The following is a 19,047-nucleotide window of genomic DNA, read 5'->3' on the forward strand; positions in this document are numbered from 1 at the left end:
ATCTGCAGCCGTGCACAGACGCACATGCTCGAGGTCAAACGCTCTCGCGCTTTTCCATCCCTCACAAATCTCATTCCAGGACGTCTGTGGACGTGACTGGAGCCACAGAGGTTTCCTGCTCTGCAACTGCCATTCGCTTTTACTTTACAGTTGTGTTAAGAGATGTCATGAGCATGTGTTAAGTTGTCCCGGGGGGGGGGGGGGGTCTCTTTGTCCCACCAGACAACAGTTACTCTCTCTCTCTCTCTCTGCCTTTCTTTAGTTGTCACGTAGTCGAGTGTTTGGAGACCTGACCTCATATCCGAAAGCTGCACATGATATCACGCACATGAGATAGCTGACATATAAAGCATATCAGCCTGAGCTCCAATATCCCTGTTTCTCCTAGAAAGCAACCAGATTGAAAGAAGAGACTTGATTTTTTTTACTTTGATTACTTAGGGCCGCGGTGGAGCAATGGGAGTCTGTGGAAACATTTGTTTCAAACAAACAAACTATTGCAGTGACTGGGTCTGTGGAAATATGTTTAAAAATGTTTACTTTGTTCTAAATAAATAATTGGATTGATTGGGTCTGTGGAAATATTTGTTAAAAAAAAACAAAACTCACATTTGTTAAAAAAACAAAAAACAAAAATTATAACAAAAAAAAAGAAAACGCTTCTTAATATAAAAATACACGATACATTAAACTAAAATGATTAAATAGAAATAGAAGCAGATTAAGATAAATGAAAAATGAGATTAAAACAAATAAGTAAAATTTTATTGTAATAAAAGATTAAGACAAGTATATTAAAAATTAAAATCAGTTATTAAACAAACAATGAGAAATGAATACATTTAAAAAAGTACTAGCAAATAATATTTTATACATATTCATACTATATTTTTGTCCTGTGTCATTTGGCTTTTTATTTATGAAAATCTATGGCAGCATTTTAAATTGTAGGATAGGGATGACGAGGATTATATTTGCAGTCTTGTGGTTGAGTTTTTCTATCGAAAGAAATTCTAAGAGAAGCCTCAAAGTTAATAATCACAGTCTCTGGAGCAGTAGAAAAGGGACTTCTGTGCATTGAGACTTTCCTCTGAGCTCTCGAATCAAGCGCTGGTTTGATCGCTTCTCCTCTCAATACCAGCATTGTTCTGCTGAAAGGGAGCATCTGGTTTCTGAGCACTTTCTAAACATCTCCCGACTGAATGAGTGTGTGTTTGTTTGTAAGGAAGCTCAGAGTCATCCTGCATTATCTTCTGTGAGAGGAAGAGGCAGGGCAGGAAAGCTGAGATATCTGGAGCTCTCCAGAGAGTCCGTCACACACACAATGATGCTTGTCACTATCATGCAGGCATTTGATGATAATAAGTCAAAACTAGATTATGATCACGTACTCTCAAAACACAAATAAATAATAAATATGCATTGCTAATCATGCAAATCTCACCGTTACAACACTGGAGCAGCGCTGGGAGGGTGCCAGGGTGTTTGCTAAGCAGTGTCAAGTGCTCTAATAGGTTTTGAGCATATTGTTGTGCAGTTGCTGTTTCTTTTTTTTAAGGGTTATGATTATCAATGCTATAGCATTGATAAGATGATGCTAGGTTTTCTGATTTGTTTTAAACATGTTTCTACATGCTTTCTAGAGGTTTATGGTTTTTAGAGCATTCCTGTGCAGTTGCCAGGTGTTTTAAGAGTTTCTTACTTGGTTGCAAGGGTGTTTCTATGTAGTTACCAGGAGTTTTAAGTGGTTTTTACCATGTTTCTACACGCTTGCTAGAGTTTTCTTGTTGCGAGGGTGTTGCTATGCAGTAGTCAGATGTTTAACATGATGCATGTCAATGTTAGAATTTGTGGCATGTTTTTTTTTTTTTTTTTTAACACATTGCTATGCATTTTCTGGATGTTTTCTAGAGTGTTGTCTTGCAGGTCAGTTTCTAGAGTTGGGGTACCTGGACTCTTGACATTTTGGACACAGAGACTTGTGTAATGCTTTTGACAATGTACATTGTATTAGAGCAGCTTTACCCAAAAATGAACTTTCCTGAACCAAGACATGTGGATTTAAGATCACACTTAACTTGAAAGCGTTGATCAGTAACTGTGTGCATTGCCAGTAGTGATGCTTCACTTAACAAATCCACACTTCACCTGGACATAAACAAGTGCAGGAATGTGTGTGAAAGTGGTACGTGCAGGTAGAAACGCCTCAACTGCCATCCAGCTCTGCCAGTCTCCCAACACACACACACTGCATTATTCAGTAACCGAATGTGGAGTGGGACAAAGGCAGGGCTCTGGAGGGACGGCTGCACTGTAGATGTGTTTGTGAAGGACTCTAATGGACGCCAGCAGAGCAGATCATGGAACAATATCACACAGAGCCACTGAGAATGAACCGAGTCGGTGACCTCATGAGAATAACAGGCCTATAATTAGGTACTTTGATGACTTTTATAGTTAAAGCCAAATACAGAACATCTATCCCAGAGCTCGTAGGTTCAAGCCCAACTCATGAGCGCCATCAGATGTGTGCATTACAAGAACAATAAAAAAAAAGACTCTAAAATTAGACTGCGATGGCCTCTTTGTGACAGTCGAGGCCCTCTGTGTGTCTGTGGGGTGAGAGGATATCTGGACCGTGACCCCGGGTGTGAAGTGGTCAGTGGAGAGATTGTTGAATGAGGTCAGTCACGAGGGAGCCAACGGAAAGGTTGGGCGAGCGAGAGAGAGAGAGAGTGCAGGTAAGATGCCAGAAAGCCTTTTTGTCATTTCTTCGCAAAGAACGTCCATTATTCAGGACTCGGGTTACCGATAGGATTGGTTTCCAACAGGTGAGGTTGTCATAGAAACCCCAAAAGATTCGAGGGAGAATAAGAGGATTCTGGGATGAGGTTACTGTAGTGCACCAAACACAGAAGGTAACAACAACTAAAACCAGAAACAAACAGCAACTATATAATTATTGACAAACTTATATGGTCAAAGAAATATTTACCCTTTTTGTAAAATACAGAAATAACTAAAACTGAAATAAAAATGAATGAAAACAACAAAATGACTAAAATCTAAAATGAAGAAATCATAAAAAAACCAAATTCAAACTATTAATAGAAACTATAATATTATTTGAAAGAACACTGGAGTAGACACATATTTAATCTCACTAATCAATTATTTTTTTGAGCCATCAAAAAAAAAACAACCAAAAAAAACCTCCGAGACTCCAAGACACATATAATAGTACATATGTTTTTCCTACCATAATTATTGGGTTTTAAGATATTCTAGGGCAAGAACAGTAATGATTTATAGGATCAGTACCAGTCAGAATTTTGGACTTATTTACTCATTCTTTTTTTATTTTATAACAGTAGTTAAGCATTTAAAACTGGGAAAGCATGGGAATAATAATAATAGTGAGCTCACAAAGTACATCCAAACTTTTTACTAGTATTGTAGTAAATATATGAAATGAAAAACAAACTTAAATTGCATAAAAACAGTACAGTAATCTGGTTAAAAATGCGCTTCTTTTATTTATAAATATGGTAACAGGATGATTACTTGGGGAACATGTTAGGAGCGATTCCTTCGCTACACAATGGCTCTCCCTGCTGGTTCTGATGTGATAATCCATTACAAGAGCTGGATGTGAACACACAGTATTTGATAAAGGTCAGTTTCACAGACAGTGGCACCCACCTGAACTAATCTGCAGCCCAGAGTGATTATCTGCAGCTTGTGCTTCCTGTGTGGAAATTCAAAGTAATGAATCGAGTCTTAATGTGGTTATTCATTGATCATATTGGAGGTCAGTCCTCTTCGAGGTCAGAGGTCACCGAGCAGCGGGTCAGAGAGGACAGATAGAGGGCAGTGGTTGCTATGGGTGACATTCCCGCCGACACCTTCAAGATGTTGAGGAGCCGCACAGCTGCTGCGTTCACGCCATCTACCGTCTGAGACAGAGAGAGTAACACACGTCTGCTTGAGGGGACCGGTAGTGTGTGTGGTGTACGTGTATGTATGTATGTGTGTGTGTGCATGTGTCTCTCTGTGTGTGTTTACCCTGTGCTCGGCGCAGAGGACGGGACACTGATGTGAAGCAGCCAGTTTTCTTATGCTGACCAAACGCTCCTGAGTGTGAGAGCCACAGCGAGCTGCAGACACACACGTAAAACACACTCACCTCACACACACTTCTGACAATCATTGACAGACCGAGCGTTCAGAAACCAGGGTAAACGTCTGGGGTCAGGAAGATTTGTTTTTAAAAAAAAATATATATAATGCTTTGATTATTATTTGATGCTGAAAATCAAGCTTTGATTAAAGGAATAAATTATATCTCACTATATATTTACATAGAAATGAGTGACTTTAAATAGTAATAATTTCACAATTTTTACTGTCTTTTTAATAAAATAAATGCAGCTCTGGTGAGCAGAAAATACTTATTTTGTAATCATTAAATCTTAGTGAGCCCAGACTTTTAAATGGAACTATGTAAATATGCCACAACACTCAAACTCATGCCATTTAAGTACATGATCAGAAAAAGAAGGCGCTTGACCTTCGTAAGTGTTGCTTATCCATATTGAGGTCAACCCAAATAACATATGAACCATTTATTTTATGTTACCATTTTGCTACATTGTTACCCAAATGGGACCCTGAATTGTGTGATATCATGAACTTCACAAATAAAAAATATAAAAAGCAACCCATTTCATCTTTTTTGAGTACAGTGTTGGAGTAACTACATTTTCTATCTGGGTTAATGTATTCTTTATGTTTTAAGATGAAGTGTTTTTCCAAGGCACTGTTAGATACCAGTGCTTCCTGTCATGATTTTAAGCTGTGCTTTAAAATTGAATTATTATAATCTTAATTCAAGTGATGAAGGCTTCTGAAAGTCTGACAGTAGTGTTCAGTAGGCTACTACTGTAAGGTTAAACCTGCCTGCTTTAAATGTTTGAAAATGAATAAGTTGAAAACATTCGTTAGAAATTTGGAAAAGTAATCAAATGTAATCAGTTACTTTAATAAAGTATCTGAAATAGTTATACTACTTAATACATTTTAAATAGAGTATCCCATTACATTTCCAAAAGTAACCTACCCAACACTGAGTGTATGTGACTATAAATGCATTTTCATGAATACTTTGCATTGCTTTTTGGTGGAAAACTGTAATGAGACAAAAATGAGTGTGCGCACATTTACAACCGTTCTCAACTCACCATCAGTCACCAAGAAACACACTTTCCCCAGGAAGCAGTCAGAGTGCAGATGAGCGAGAGAGCTTTCCACTGACTGCAGACTGAGAGAGAGAGAGAGAGAGAGAGAGATTTGGTGGTGTAGGGGGTAAAGTTTTTGACATTAAAAAAAAAATCTATGTATTAAAACAACAAATGTGCAATCCGAATTGGCAACAAACATACAGAATTCTTCACCCAGAAAAGAGGAGTGCAGCAGGGCCGTAGCCTGAGTCCAATGCTGTTCAACATTTACATCAATGAATTAGCGGTGCAGTTGTCTCTAACAACAATGCTCTAACAACCACCAAACAGATCACTGAGCAGATCACAGAGACAGAACAACAACACCCAGACTCTGTTTTAATCATTCTTGGGGACTTTAATAAAGCCAATCTCTCCCGTGAACTGCCAAAATACAGACAGCATGTTACTTGTCCCACAAGAGACAGTAATATATTGGATCACTGTTACACAACAATAAAGGATGCATTTCACTCTGTTCCACGAGCAGCTTTGGGACGTTCTGATCACCTTCTGGTTCATCTTATACCGACCTACAGGCAGAAACTGAAATCAGCTAAACCTGTATTAAGGACTGTAAAAAGATGGACTAATGAAGCAGAGCAGGATTTACAATCTTGTTTTGACCTCACTGATTGGAGTGTTTTTGAAGCTGCTGCCACCGATCTGGATTAACTCACAGAGACCGTAACATCATATATCAGTTTCTGTGAGGATATGTGTATTCCTACCAAGACTCAACTAAATTACAACAATGACAAACCGTGGTTCTCTGCAAAACTCAGACAGCTCCGTCAGGCCAAAGAAGATGCTTACAGGAAGGGGGACAATGTCTTGTATAAACAGGCTAAATACACATTGGAAAAGGAGATCAAAGTGGCAAAGAGGAATTATTCTGAAAAAATAAGGACTCAGTTCACTTTGAACGACTCCGCATCAGTGTGGAAAAGCCTAAAGAAGATCACCAATTACAAGACACCACCCCCCAGCACTGTGGAGAATCAACGACTGGCAGACGATCTGAACGAGTTTTACTGCAGGTTTGAAAGAACACCCATCACCTGCCCTGAACACCTCCCCACACAACCATTCACAACTCCTGCAACCAACCCTGAATGCCTCTCCAAACAACCGTTCACACCATTCACAGCTCCTGCAACCAACCCTGATCACCTCTCCAAACAACCGCTCTCACCATTCACAACTCCTGCAACCCATCCTGATCACCTCTCCAATCCAGCACTCTCACCATTCACACCTCCTGCAACCCATCCTGATCACCTCTCCAAACAACCGTTCACACCATTCACAGCTCCTGCAACCCATCCTGATCACCTCTCCAATCAACCGCTCTCACCATTCACAACTCCTGCAACCCATCCTGATCACCTCTCCAAACAACCGCTCTCACCATTCACAACTCCTGCAACCCATCCTGATCACCTCTCCAATCAACCGCTCTCACCATTCACAACTCCTGCAACCCATCCTGATCACCTCTCCAAACAACCGCTCTCACCATTCACAACTCCTGCAACCCATCCTGATCACCTCTCCAATCCAGCACTCTCACCATTCACACCTCCTGCAACCCATCCTGATCACCTCTCCAATCAACCGCTCTCACCATTCACAACTCCTGCAACCCATCCTGAACACCTCTCCAATCAAGCGCTCTCACCATTCACACCTCCTGCATCCCCCCTCTCCCCCACACCTGCAATACAGATCAGCGAGGATGCGGTGCGCCAGGTCTTCTGGAAGCAGAAAAGGAAAAAAGCACCAGGCCCAGATTGCGTTACACCAGCCTGTCTGAAATCCTGTGCTGACCAGCTGGCCCCCATCTTCACACAGATCTTCAACAGATCGCTGGAGCTGTGCGAAGTCCCTTCATGCTTCAAACGCTCCACCATCACCCCTATCCCAAAGAAATCCAAAATTACAGGACTAAATGACTACAGGCCTGTGGCTCTAACGTCTGTAGTCATGAAGTCATTTGAAAAACTGGTGCTGGCCCACCTGAAAGACATCACTGGACCCTTGCTGGATCCTCTTCAGTTTGCCTACAGAGCAAACAGGTCTGTGGACGATGCAGTAAACATCGGACTGCATTATGTTCTGCAACACCTAGACAGACCGGGGACCTATGTGAGGATCCTGTTTTTGGACTTCAGCTCTGCCTTCAACACGATCATCCCAAACCTCCTCTTGCCCAAACTAACTCAGCTCTCCGTGCCCACCTCCGTCTGTCAGTGGATCAACAGCTTCCTGACAGACAGGCAGCAGCTAGTGAGGCTGGGAAAATACACATCCAGCACCCGTACAATCAGCACCGGAGCTCCCCAGGGCTGTGTTCTCTCCCCACTGCTCTTCTCCCTGTACACTAATGACTGCACATCTAAGGACCCCTCTGTCAAGCTCCTGAAGTTTGCAGATGACACCACACTCATCGGCCTCATTCAGGACGGTGACGAGTCTGCTTACAGACAGGAGGTTAAAGAGCTGGCTGTCTGGTGCACTCTCAACAACCTGGAGCTTAACACGCTCAAAACAGTGGAGATGATCGTGGACTTCAGGAGAAACCCCCCCCTGCACTCCCCGCACTCACCATCATGAACAGCACTGTGACTGCAGTGGAGTCATTCAGGTTCCTGGGCACCACTATCTCTCAGGACCTGAAGTGGGACATTCACATTGACTCCATTGTGAAAAAGGCCCAGCAGAGGTTGTACTTCCTTCGCCAGCTGAGGAAGTTTAACCTGCCACAGGATCTGCTGAAACAGTTCTACTCCACCATCATCAAATCCATCCTCTGCACTTCAGTAACTGTCTGGTTCAGCTCAGCTTCTAAATCTGACCTCAGAAGACTACAGAGGGTAGTCCGGACTGCTGAGCGAATCATCGGTTCAACTCTCCCATCTATTCAAGAACTGTACTTATCCAGAGTGAGCAAAAGGGCTGTTAAAATCACTCTGGACCCCTCACATCCAGCACACTCCCTCTTTGAACTGTTGCCATCTGGTCGACGCTACAGAGCACTGAGCACCAGAACGACCAGACACAGGAACAGTTTCTTCCCTCAGGCAATCCATCTTATGAACAGCTGATAATAACTGTGGGACACACTACACTATTTATATTTATATACACTACACTTTTTATCCAACACACATACTTAGCGTACACTTAAATCTTTTGCACATAATATACATGTACATACATGGAACACACTACACTACTTATATTTATATACACATACACTTATTTATCCAACACACATACTTAGCGTACAGTTAAAACTTTTCCACATAATATACATGTACTTACATAAATGCTCATTTTAATATACCTGCCATACATTGTCAATTTGTATATTGTCAATCCTTACCCACCTATTTGTATTTTTTTGTATTTTTATTCCTTATGTTTTTTGTTCTGTCGCTGTTATGTTGCACTGCGGAGCTCTGTCACGAAAACAAATTCCTCGTATGTGTGAACATACCTGGCAATAAAGCTCATTCTGATTCTGATTCAAACACAAGACAAGAACATCAAGCTATTGCTGTACGCAGATGACCTGGTGCTGCTGTCATCCACCCCACAGGGACTACAGCAGCACCTGGACCTGCTGGACAACTACTGCCAGAACTGGGCCCTGGCAGTAAACCTCAACAAGACCAACATTATGGTCTTTCAGATGTCAGGAACACAGATGGCAGTTCAGTCTAGGCAGCAACGCTCTAGAACACGATGCATTACACTTACCTCAGCCTGATCCTCACTGCATCGGGAAGTTTCAGTTCGGCAGTGAATATCTCAAAGATAAAGCTCCAAGAGCTCTATACGCAATCAAGAAAAAATTCCAAAATATTGAAATACCACTTCCAATCTGGTGTAAAATCTTTGATGGTGTGATTCAGCTCATAGCTCTGTATGGAAGTGAGGTTTGGGGTCCACTCAGTGATCAGAGCTACACTAGATGGGACAGACATCTAACAGAAGCCCTACACACAGAATTCTGCAAAATGATTCTAAAATTACAAAGAAGAATTCCCAATAATGCATGTAGGGCAGAATTAGGCCGATTCCCATTGATTATTAATATGCATAAAAGATCCCTCAAATTCTGGATGCATCTTAAATCAAGTCCCACAAAATCGCTACATTTTAAAGCGCTACAAACCCAAGAACTGAACCCTGAAAAGAGTCCTCTCAGTCAGCTTGTACTGAGACTTACTAACCTGACTAACTCTACTAACACTAACCAGTCTCAGACCAGCACTGCTTCTCATCCAAACATCAGAACCAATCAAATTATCAAACAATCTAAAATACACATCTGGAACACTCGGATCAAGAAACTAAAACACAAAGTAAATTACAATTCTATTGAACTCTAAAATCATTTAAAATCTAAAATCTTTTTCTTTCATTTAAAATCCGTCCGGTCAGACAGGAGAAATCGAGACAGAGATGCACTTCCTCCTTCACTGTCAGAAATACATATCCATAAGAGACCTCTACTTCAACAAAATCACCAACTTACTAAAGAACTTTACAGCCATTAGTGAAACAGAACAAATAAAGATACTATTAGGAGAGGGACAGGCAGCTTTGGAAATACTGTATAATTTACATTCATGCCAATAAAGCAATTTTAAATTGAATTGAGAGAGAGAGAGAGAGAGAGAGAGAGAGAGAGAGAGAGAGAGAGAGAGAGAGGGAGATGAGGGTCTGTCCACTCACAGTCAGTGCTATGAGAAAGAGATGAGTTTACCTGCGCTCTGACAGCAGATTCACCACAAACACGATTAAATCAATGCGAGGACGAGTGTCCTTGTTCTCGACGGGCAGAGGGAGCTTTCGGGCCAGACGCCTGGAACACATCACGAACATTTAATACATGAGATACATAATATCACATCATATCCGCACACATGATAATAATAACTGTAGACACTCACACATTGACGTTGAAATCTTTCTTATATTGCACCAAGGCGTTGGCTAGTTTGGACTGCAGCTCCTCCTCGTTTTCCACCAACTGTTAAGATATATATAAAACATTAAAAGAGCTGTATTGTCCTACGAGCTTTATCAACAGTATCAGAGAGATGAGCTGAGGCGCGTTACTCACGAGCACCGTCGCGGTGTTCAGCTCCGGGACTTTACTGAACGGAGTCAGGAGCGCCATGATGAGGTGAAATAAGTCGAGTTTTATGGATTTGTTTGTGTGTTCATCGGAAAGAAAAAACAGCGGAAACTCGGCGATTAACGCGACGGTTCCTCCTCGCGCTTATTTTCAAAGTTCATGCGCGTGACGTCACACAGCGCGACCTAACGTAGAGCGCGCGCTGCTGCCCTCGCGCGTACACGAACCGCCTTGCATTAGTGATTAAACTTGATATATTTTACTTTTTTTCTTCTTCTTCTTGGAACATGTGTCTTAAAACGTAAGAAACATAATGTATTTCATTTAAGATAATATATAAAAACATTTATATTGAATAATCATAATAGTATGCAAGTTTCAAAGGATATTAAATTGATCTTTGATGAGAAATACGGAATTTTATAGATTCTCTCAATATATACAAGTCTGGAACTGGTTTACTCTGACTGAAGTTAGCGCCATATCAGATACTGTGAATATCGTCACCTGCAATTAAACTGCTTTTTCTGTCGCATCTTAAGTTTGTGTAACCTAATGCATTTAGTTCAAATCGGTGACGTTAAAGTACATTTTGGGCTTCAATAAATAGATTAAAGTTTTATGGGTAAATATTTAAGCATAGTGTTCTTCTTACACTTTAACAGGTTTGTTTAATTGTAAACACTGGTATTTCCACGCAGAAATGCAAACAAAGCATTATTCACATTTATTTCAGCAGAAGCAGAAATTTATTCAAACCAGCTTTCATGAAGACAAAAAGCCTGACACACTTTAAACAATGAAAGCAAGAGATTTATTATTTCATAGCATTAGCATAATGACAAGGCCAGATGAAGTTTAGACAACCTCAACGCAGCAAAATCAAATTGTGAGAAACGGGCGAGAGAAACTCACACACATCATGGTACCATGAGAAATAATGTAAGCCGAGCTACAAACCTGTGCAGATGTGTGTGAGAAAAAAAAAAAAAACTGGTTTGGTTTTTGCAGAGAGAAAAAAAAGATCCAGGATTACTGCTCAGTCCAGATCTTCGTTTATACTTGTATCCAATGAAAAACCATGAGAAAATAATTATCCACATCAAAATAGTCATTTTAAGGGGGTTTAATTATTAAAAAAGGAACAAAAATAATAAAAAATAAACAAGAGTAGCCAGTTTAAAAAGATGAAAATGACTTTATATCCCCGCAGGTTCTCCTTCATCCACCTCTCCTTATTTCACAACATAAAAAACTAACTTCTAAATGCACTCTTTCCCTTTACAGCATTTCTGTCAAATGTTCTTTTGGTTTGCGGACTAGTTTGGCTCAACTAGATCAGAGTGTGAAACTCTTGCTGTCTGAGGCGTCATCTGGATCTCAAATAAAGATGCTGTCTGTCTCTCTCTCTCTCTCTCTCTCTCTCTCACACACACACACACACAAACACACACACACACACACACACACACAAAGCTGGTCCAGTTGTTGTCTGATCAGTGCAGGGATCGGAAGCTACAGTGTGTAAAGTATCTGGATCTTGTCCTCTAGATCTCTCCGGACTCTCTCTCCTCGGAGCTGGAGCGCTGATCTCTCTCCAGCGACACGGATCTCTCCCGCTCTTTCATTCGGCTCATGTCTGGGGAGACGGGGGATCTCTCTCTCTCCATGTCTCTGCCTCCGTTGTCCCACCATCTCTCATCCGCAGCATTCTCCCGCCATCTCTCCTGAGACAGATTCGGCTCTGGATCTCTGGTGTGTGAAGACCTGCAGGAACAAGCACAAGTGTCAGGATATGAGTGTCTGAGTGAGTGTGACAGGCAAGAACGGGAATATACAGGATTTATTAAACATTCATTATTTTTAACTAATGTTGTTATATTAACAGAAGTATTTAATTCAATATTTGCAAATAAGTTCAAAATATTACATTTATATTTAGGGTTTATATAAGTTTATATAAATTGTTTAATAACTTTAATTTACATTCCAATTATTTGATAATAACAATTTTTCATGACTTCATTTAAAATGTATCATGACCATTTAATGCCCATCATGTGTACCATTTCCTCTAACTGAACATGGGTATCGTTGTCATAATGATGTGGTTTACACTCATTTGACCACATTTCATTAATTAACTAGCTTAAAATAATTTATACTAATTCATTTAAAATATATCTATGACCATTTAACACCACATGTATATTCATTTTAACTCATTGATCACTGGTGTCAATGTTATATTTCTCTTCTCCTGACTATGGTAACTTCACTGTAAACCATGCCTTCTTGCTCAGATGTAATGGTTACTCAGGTCAGGTCAGGTCAGACAGGTCTGGAGCTGGAGTTGTTGTGGTACCTCTTTCTTTTGCTCCTGTGTGAGTGGGAGCGAGAGCGATGGCGATCTTTGTGTCTGTGCTTCCTCTCCCGGTCTCGTTCCCTCTCTCCCTCCTCACGGTGTCGACGAGAGCGATGGGAGGACGAGCTTCCTCCTTCCCTGAGGAGCACACACAGATATCATTTCATCACAGTACACCCTTTGATTACTGACACAGATTTTATTCGACAGGAAGCTGATCCTCACCGATATCGCTCAGCACTTCTGGATCTGGACCTGAGAACAGCAGGATAAAGAGAAAATTCATCATGATGAAACACACTTGTGCATTTCGGTGTTACCACAGATATATTATATAGCTTGTGTTTTGTTATTCTAGTTCTTTAAGTTACTATTAGATTTAAGATTCTGAATCCATTTGGCTGCTTAATCTAGATCTTAATCTTTCCCAGCTGTAATATCAAGGCTTAATATCAATTATGATGCACACATCTGGGTGAATGAAATGAAAGCATGGCACAGAGACGGACCTCCTGCGTTCTCTCTCTCGTTCTCTCTCACGCTCTCTCTCTCGCTCCCGTTCTCTCTCTCGTTCTCTCTCTCTCTCGCGTTCCCGCTCGCGCTCCCTCTCTCTCTCCAGCTCCCACTCTCTGGCTCGCTCCTCCTCTCGGTCACGCTCCTCTCTTCTCCTGGTGCGCATGCGCTCCTGTTTCTCCGTCACAGCCGTCTGTAAATCACAGAGGAGATCGTCGATGAAGAGCTGCGTGACACCAGCCTCCACTGAGCTGTGAGTCGTCCTCGTACCCGCAGTTTTTCTAGTTTTTCCCGGATTTCGATGAAACCCAGATGAAGTTTCCCTCCGAAGTGGTCGGCGAGGCGGCGGTCGTTGTCGTGGAGGCCGAGGTAGGCGGAGCAAACCTCACACACGCGCAGCTTCTGCTGCTGGAAGCTGGAGGCCGGCATGGAGTTACGATAGACGTCCTAAACACAATGACAGAATTAACTGCAAATACTAAAACACATCTAATTGTTTATTTAAGAAAATCAAAAATGAAACACTGCACACGGAATATTTAACATACAGTTTATAAAACAGAAGCCACATCTGGAATTTGTTTTTGGACCTACTATGAGCCCTTTAACTTAATATCCACTGTTATCACACTGACCTCTCATGTGCTATCATTTGACTTCAGTTAACACAGATTGGATTTGAGGATGTATGTTTTCATATCTGTATACTCTGATGCTATTTAATTTAGGTTGTTTTTGAATTGTTAGCGTAAACCAATAAATAAATAAAAAACCAGAACAAATACCTAATCAAATGTTATTTGTGATTTAAGAGCTAGAACCGAGGATCACAATGATATTTGCACCATGACCTTTGACCCACACCGACCTCTGCCTCTTTCTTCAGGGTGCGTGTTTTCTCCACCTTCTCCAGCACCTGCTGCGCCTCCTCCACGTTCCCCTCGCCGCCCAGCTGCTCCGCTCGCGCCAGCAGCTTCCCGATCTCCTCGTTCAGCTCGTGCACTCGCTCCGCCTGCCAATCAGAGAGCATCCAGATTAGAGTCACAGCTGCAAAAACAGACAGATTCGGAGGAAAGGTCAGAGGAGGGGCAGGCGGGCTTGAAACATTTACTTGAATAATGTTAATACACTTATCTCGGGCAAAATAACTAAAAGCTACCAAATGGCAAGATATTAAGGAAGCCCGTTTCTACCACAGAAAAAACTAATTCAATCCACTATTCCTACGTCTCACAACTCTTTTGACTTTTTTCTTAGAAGTCTATGTTAACATCTCATAATTCTGACTTTATCTCTCAGAACTCAAGTTTACACTTTTTTTTACACATTTGTTTTCTCTGAATTCATGAATTCTGAACTCACATCTCAATTCGATCTTTTTTTGTTACATATCACAAGTCTGACACTCTCTCAAAACTCAACGCTTATATTCCACAACTGAGACTTTTTTTTCTCAGAATTCTAAGTTTACATTCTAGCTTTAGACTTTTAGTTAAAACTGTGAACTAAAAAACTTAAAGTTCTGAAAGAAAACATGTGTGATATAAACTTGTAGAATTGAGGGATTTTTGTGGTGAAAACAAGACTCCGTAGGATATGGTCTCTTTAAAAAGAAAATAAACTGATTGGATTTCTTTTCTGTTTGCATGTACTTCCTATCGACACATGAAGTTGGAACAGGACACATTGAAGAGCCCATCCTCCTTTTTTCTTCATAAAAAGTCAGTTTATACCAGAGCTGTGCACCATGACTCACTAGTCACTGGTCTGTGCACAACAAGCAGGTGTGTGAAACTTCAGCATGAAAATGATGTGAAAGTGAAATCTCGTGGTCGTCAGGTTTCACCTTGGCAGCCACTTCAGCGCTGATCTCCTCCTGCGTTTCGACCAACCGTTTCTTGGCCAGTTCAGTTCTTCGGTCACAGTCTGCGATGAAGGACTGCAGGTGCTCTGTGGCCTGAGGAGACGTGGCACGATCAGCCATTTAGAAGCACATACAGTCAAATAAATGCAAAGGGTTTATACTCACATCCAGCTCAAAGAAATACTCCTGCTGTTTAGACGCGATCTCATAATCTGCTCTCAAAGCGAGATCGTGAATCTTCACACACTCCCCCAGATCCATGCGCTGCACAACCACAAACACAAACCTTTAGAAAACTCAGGCCACCTTTCAGTGTGTTTGATGTCATAATGTGACTGTGGGCCAAGCATAAATACAGTCCTGCAATTATCAGACCGGTTAAAGATGAGTGAAGTCAACCCCGCAAAGATGAGGGAGGATAACCAGACACTTACGGTTCCAGACAGTATGTCATGTGGACACGACTCCAGCAGATGACTCTTACACACTCGCTCGTCCGTGAACTTGATCCGCTGTCTCATCGTGTCGCCTGCCAGAAACCAGATCCACACATTATGAGCATCAAAATTCACAATTCCCCTTGTGTCAAACACACAACCAGACACACCAATCAAAGAAACAACAATGCCACAAATCAAATCATGATTCTCCATAGAACAAACATGAGAATTATGACACTGATGATCAAACTACAAGTTTCATTGTCATTTCATTCAATCATTGTCATATAATTCCAAAAAATAATCTCTTTACTTTTAAAAACTTATTTAATATTTCAGAAATGTAGTTTAATGTATAAAATTGTGAATGATCTTGCACCTCCACCTTTAAAGATGTTTGTTTCATTGTGCAATGACAGCATAAGATAGACAAGAGCCTCGTTAGAAAAACAGATTTTGGACGATCAGCTTTTCTGTAAAAGCTGTTAATAATTGGAATAGTTAACTGATTTATATTAGACCGTGTACTACCTTTGTGCAGTTTAAATTACATTTGAGAAGATTTTTAAAGCCAAGTCAGGTTTGTGAGCATTGATTATACAAGGTAATGATTTTTGAATGTTTTTATACTTCTTGTGTTCTATTGTTTTTAATTTGTGTGGTATTTTCATTGATAATTTGGTTTACTCCTGCTCAGGAACAGCAGATGAAATTTAGCTCTGTAGCTAATTCTGGGGTAATATTTTATCATCCATTGTTCCTGTCAAATAAAGAATAAATAAGTGCAACAAAATTAGACTAATGATGGTAATAATAACTAAAATAAGAATACTTCAAATTGAAGTATAATTCAAATTGTGATCATAAGTTGTCAACCAAACATGTGACTTGTGATTCTTCTCATAGCAAATAAATAATAAAATTCATGATTCCCACGAAATGATTGACTGATATGAAATGATTTCAAGCAAAGCATAGGCTTTATTTTATTATACCGACAGAATCGTTAGAATTATGAAATAAACCAATCGAAAAGTGAAAGTAGCAGAATGATTGCAACATAATCACTGGAAATCATCAATCTGACGTGCTTCCCATCAATCAAATCACTAAACGCAATGCTATTAAATGATTCAACCAAATCACGACAGCCATGAATCACATGAAACCGTGACTTTTAAACAGCAAGAGATCAAGAGAGTATCAATATATACAGTATATAAAACATAAAATAAAGTAACGAGGCACTGAGTCAAACGCATGGTTTAGTTTCGCTTTGATGAGACTGAAGGAAACACTCACCATCTCTGCCAGTGCCCATGAGCTGGTCCAGCATGGCTCTCATCTGCGCCTGGGCCGACATTTTCACCTGTTCAGCTCGATACACCTGTTAGACGCGTTAAACACACCGATCTGATCTGAGCTGTTTACAACTGACTCCTCATCAAGCAGAGCAGGCCTCGAGCCCAGCGGGCGCCGAACACAACATAAACCTCCTCCTGAGACTCTCTCACACACTCTCCACTAACGCCACACACTTTTCTGAGTCTGAGAGGCTCCAGAAAGCGCAGCTTATGGCTGAAGTGCCGCTGAAATCAGTTAGTCGTGAATCAGGGAGCTAGTGTCGTGTGTTAGCAGCAGCGGCTAACTCTTCCTCAATCCGCCATAAGTGCGCTTATTTATCAGTCCTCGCGCTGCTTTATCAAACCGCAGTTCGGTATTTTGTGTAGTGGTCCATATTCTCAAAGTTTTGACAGTGTTTATTTGTTGTTGGTTTATTGTTTTATTAGTTTTTTTGCCTCTCGGAATGAGACTTCCGACCCGCGCGCGCTGTTCCCGCTTGGTTGCGCGGCCTCGAGGAAGTGCTGCAGAGCTCGAGCGCTGATTGGATGAAGGGCGGGTGACGTCTTTACGTCTGGCCGCCGTGAGGTCATCAGAGCGATAACATAACTTATAAAATAAAAAATGTGAAAATTTAACTCAAATGATCAAAACGTTTGTTTGTTCTTAAATCAAACGTACAAATTGTAGTCCATTACCGACCCCCCCCCCCCAAAAGAAAAAATGTTTAATTACTAACGTAAACCATTACATTACTACACATTTTAAGTAATATAATCCGACTACTTTTTAAATGCATTACTTTAAATAAGATAAACTTAATAGAATATCGATATAAAAATACAAAGAGAAAGAAAATTAGTTCCATTCATTGTTATTAAAGATGACAAAGGATATAAAAATAGAGAGATTCATTAAATTATGAATGATTTATTGCTGTTGTGTGAATTATATGTAATTACGTACTCAGTAAAAAAGTAACTGTAGTCTGGTTACATTTTTTTTTAGTTTTTAAGTCTAATATAATCTAATTACATGTACTTAATGTTTGAAATCTGATTATGTAATCCAAATTGAATGTTACTATCTTATAGTAAGTTATAGAAGCTTATTTTTAAACAAAATAATAATAATAATAATAATAATAATCCAAAAGTTTTCGCCCCCAGTGGTACTAAATTAATGATATTAAACATCTGGTTCAAAACTTGCACCACGTTTGTATCTAACAATAGAAACTTGTGGTTTTAACCGTTAACAGTACTGAGGTGAACCAGAGAGGTCTGAAAGATACATGTTTTAATAGTATAATTAAATTTTAAAAGAGAAAGAGATGAGTGCTTTGATATTGGGTCTCCTCGTTAGCATCTCATAGGTCAATAACTACACAAGAAACGACCACAAACACAACAGTATTGGTTCTCTCTGTTTATTGTTCTGATGTGTAACAGACATCTCTTAATTTATGTACGTTGTATATTATATTCATATGTATAAAAAAAACATCCAGTGTAATAGTTTTTTCTCCAACTACTTCCACAGAATACAAAATCAAACCCAGTTGTGATTATCAATAAGAAGAACGAGAACAAACAGAAACACATAGAGGTCCTCTCAGACGGACATCCGCTCCAGAGCTTTTAGTCTTTAAATGATTTAAATCAGAGAAATTTCATTGCTTTTCACTGTAGAATTTGCATCTAGTTGTCGAGTGGCGTGTCCCGTCTATAGAGGGCCTCTCAAATAACAGTTTCATCACCAATAATCACAATTCATGGATATACAATGTATAGATATACATAAATCAAATCATAAGCTTACATAGTTCAAGTAAAAAAGAAAAAATAATCAATATGATGTGAAAAAAAGATCAACTTTGTACCTTCAGAACCCTACAAATCCACACGGATGAACTCGAATTATGCTACATTTGTCTTTAGAATGAATCCTTCCATATTTCCCATTCATAGTCGTCAAAACCAAAGATAAAGCAAAAGGCAAAAAGGCAAAAAATAAAGCATATTTTGTCTTGAGCTGTATTATATGAGAATTTGGATAAAAAAAATATGATACACATTTACAGCTGCTCTAAG

General features: G+C 40.1%; 2 protein-coding genes across 2 annotated transcripts; both read right to left on the reverse strand.

Moving 5' to 3' along the window:
- Nucleotides 1–3,516: 3,516 nt before the first annotated feature.
- Nucleotides 3,517–10,552, reverse strand: pane1 (proliferation associated nuclear element). Its single transcript, XM_059553350.1, has 6 exons — nt 10,417–10,552; nt 10,244–10,323; nt 10,057–10,155; nt 5,241–5,320; nt 4,066–4,157; nt 3,517–3,956 (listed from the first exon to the last, which is right to left on the reverse strand). Exons 1-6 carry the CDS (start codon nt 10,471–10,473, stop codon nt 3,813–3,815), a joined length of 552 nt encoding a protein of 183 aa, XP_059409333.1. The 5' UTR covers nt 10,474–10,552; the 3' UTR covers nt 3,517–3,812.
- A 1,424-nt stretch (nt 10,553–11,976) lies between these two features.
- Nucleotides 11,977–17,477, reverse strand: zgc:158803 (LUC7 domain-containing protein). Its single transcript, XM_059554813.1, has 10 exons — nt 16,916–17,477; nt 15,608–15,702; nt 15,339–15,437; nt 15,156–15,266; nt 14,178–14,321; nt 13,580–13,756; nt 13,306–13,502; nt 13,022–13,051; nt 12,797–12,934; nt 11,977–12,198 (listed from the first exon to the last, which is right to left on the reverse strand). Exons 1-10 carry the CDS (start codon nt 16,974–16,976, stop codon nt 11,979–11,981), a joined length of 1,272 nt encoding a protein of 423 aa, XP_059410796.1. The 5' UTR covers nt 16,977–17,477; the 3' UTR covers nt 11,977–11,978.
- Nucleotides 17,478–19,047: the final 1,570 nt, after the last annotated feature.

This window comes from Carassius carassius, chromosome 7 (assembly GCF_963082965.1).
Source record: "Carassius carassius chromosome 7, fCarCar2.1, whole genome shotgun sequence".
Classification (NCBI taxonomy): Eukaryota; Metazoa; Chordata; class Actinopteri; order Cypriniformes; family Cyprinidae; genus Carassius; species Carassius carassius.

Excerpts from the sequence above, each read along its gene's own strand:
- pane1 (XM_059553350.1), bottom strand. The coding sequence starts at position 10,473 with ATGGCGCTCCTGACTCCGTTCAGTAAAGTCCCGGAGCTGAACACCGCG. Across the intron at positions 4,158-5,240 it reads GTGTTTCTTGGTGACTGATG|CTCGCTGTGGCTCTCACACT; the intron begins GTGAGTTGAGAA and ends GTGTGTCTGCAG. Across the intron at positions 3,957-4,065 it reads TCCTCTGCGCCGAGCACAGG|ACGGTAGATGGCGTGAACGC; the intron begins GTAAACACACAC and ends TCTCTGTCTCAG.
- zgc:158803 (XM_059554813.1), bottom strand. The coding sequence starts at position 16,976 with ATGTCGGCCCAGGCGCAGATGAGAGCCATGCTGGACCAGCTCATGGGC. Across the intron at positions 15,438-15,607 it reads ATGACATACTGTCTGGAACC|CGCATGGATCTGGGGGAGTG; the intron begins GTAAGTGTCTGG and ends GTGGTTGTGCAG. Across the intron at positions 15,267-15,338 it reads AGTATTTCTTTGAGCTGGAT|GCCACAGAGCACCTGCAGTC; the intron begins GTGAGTATAAAC and ends ACGTCTCCTCAG.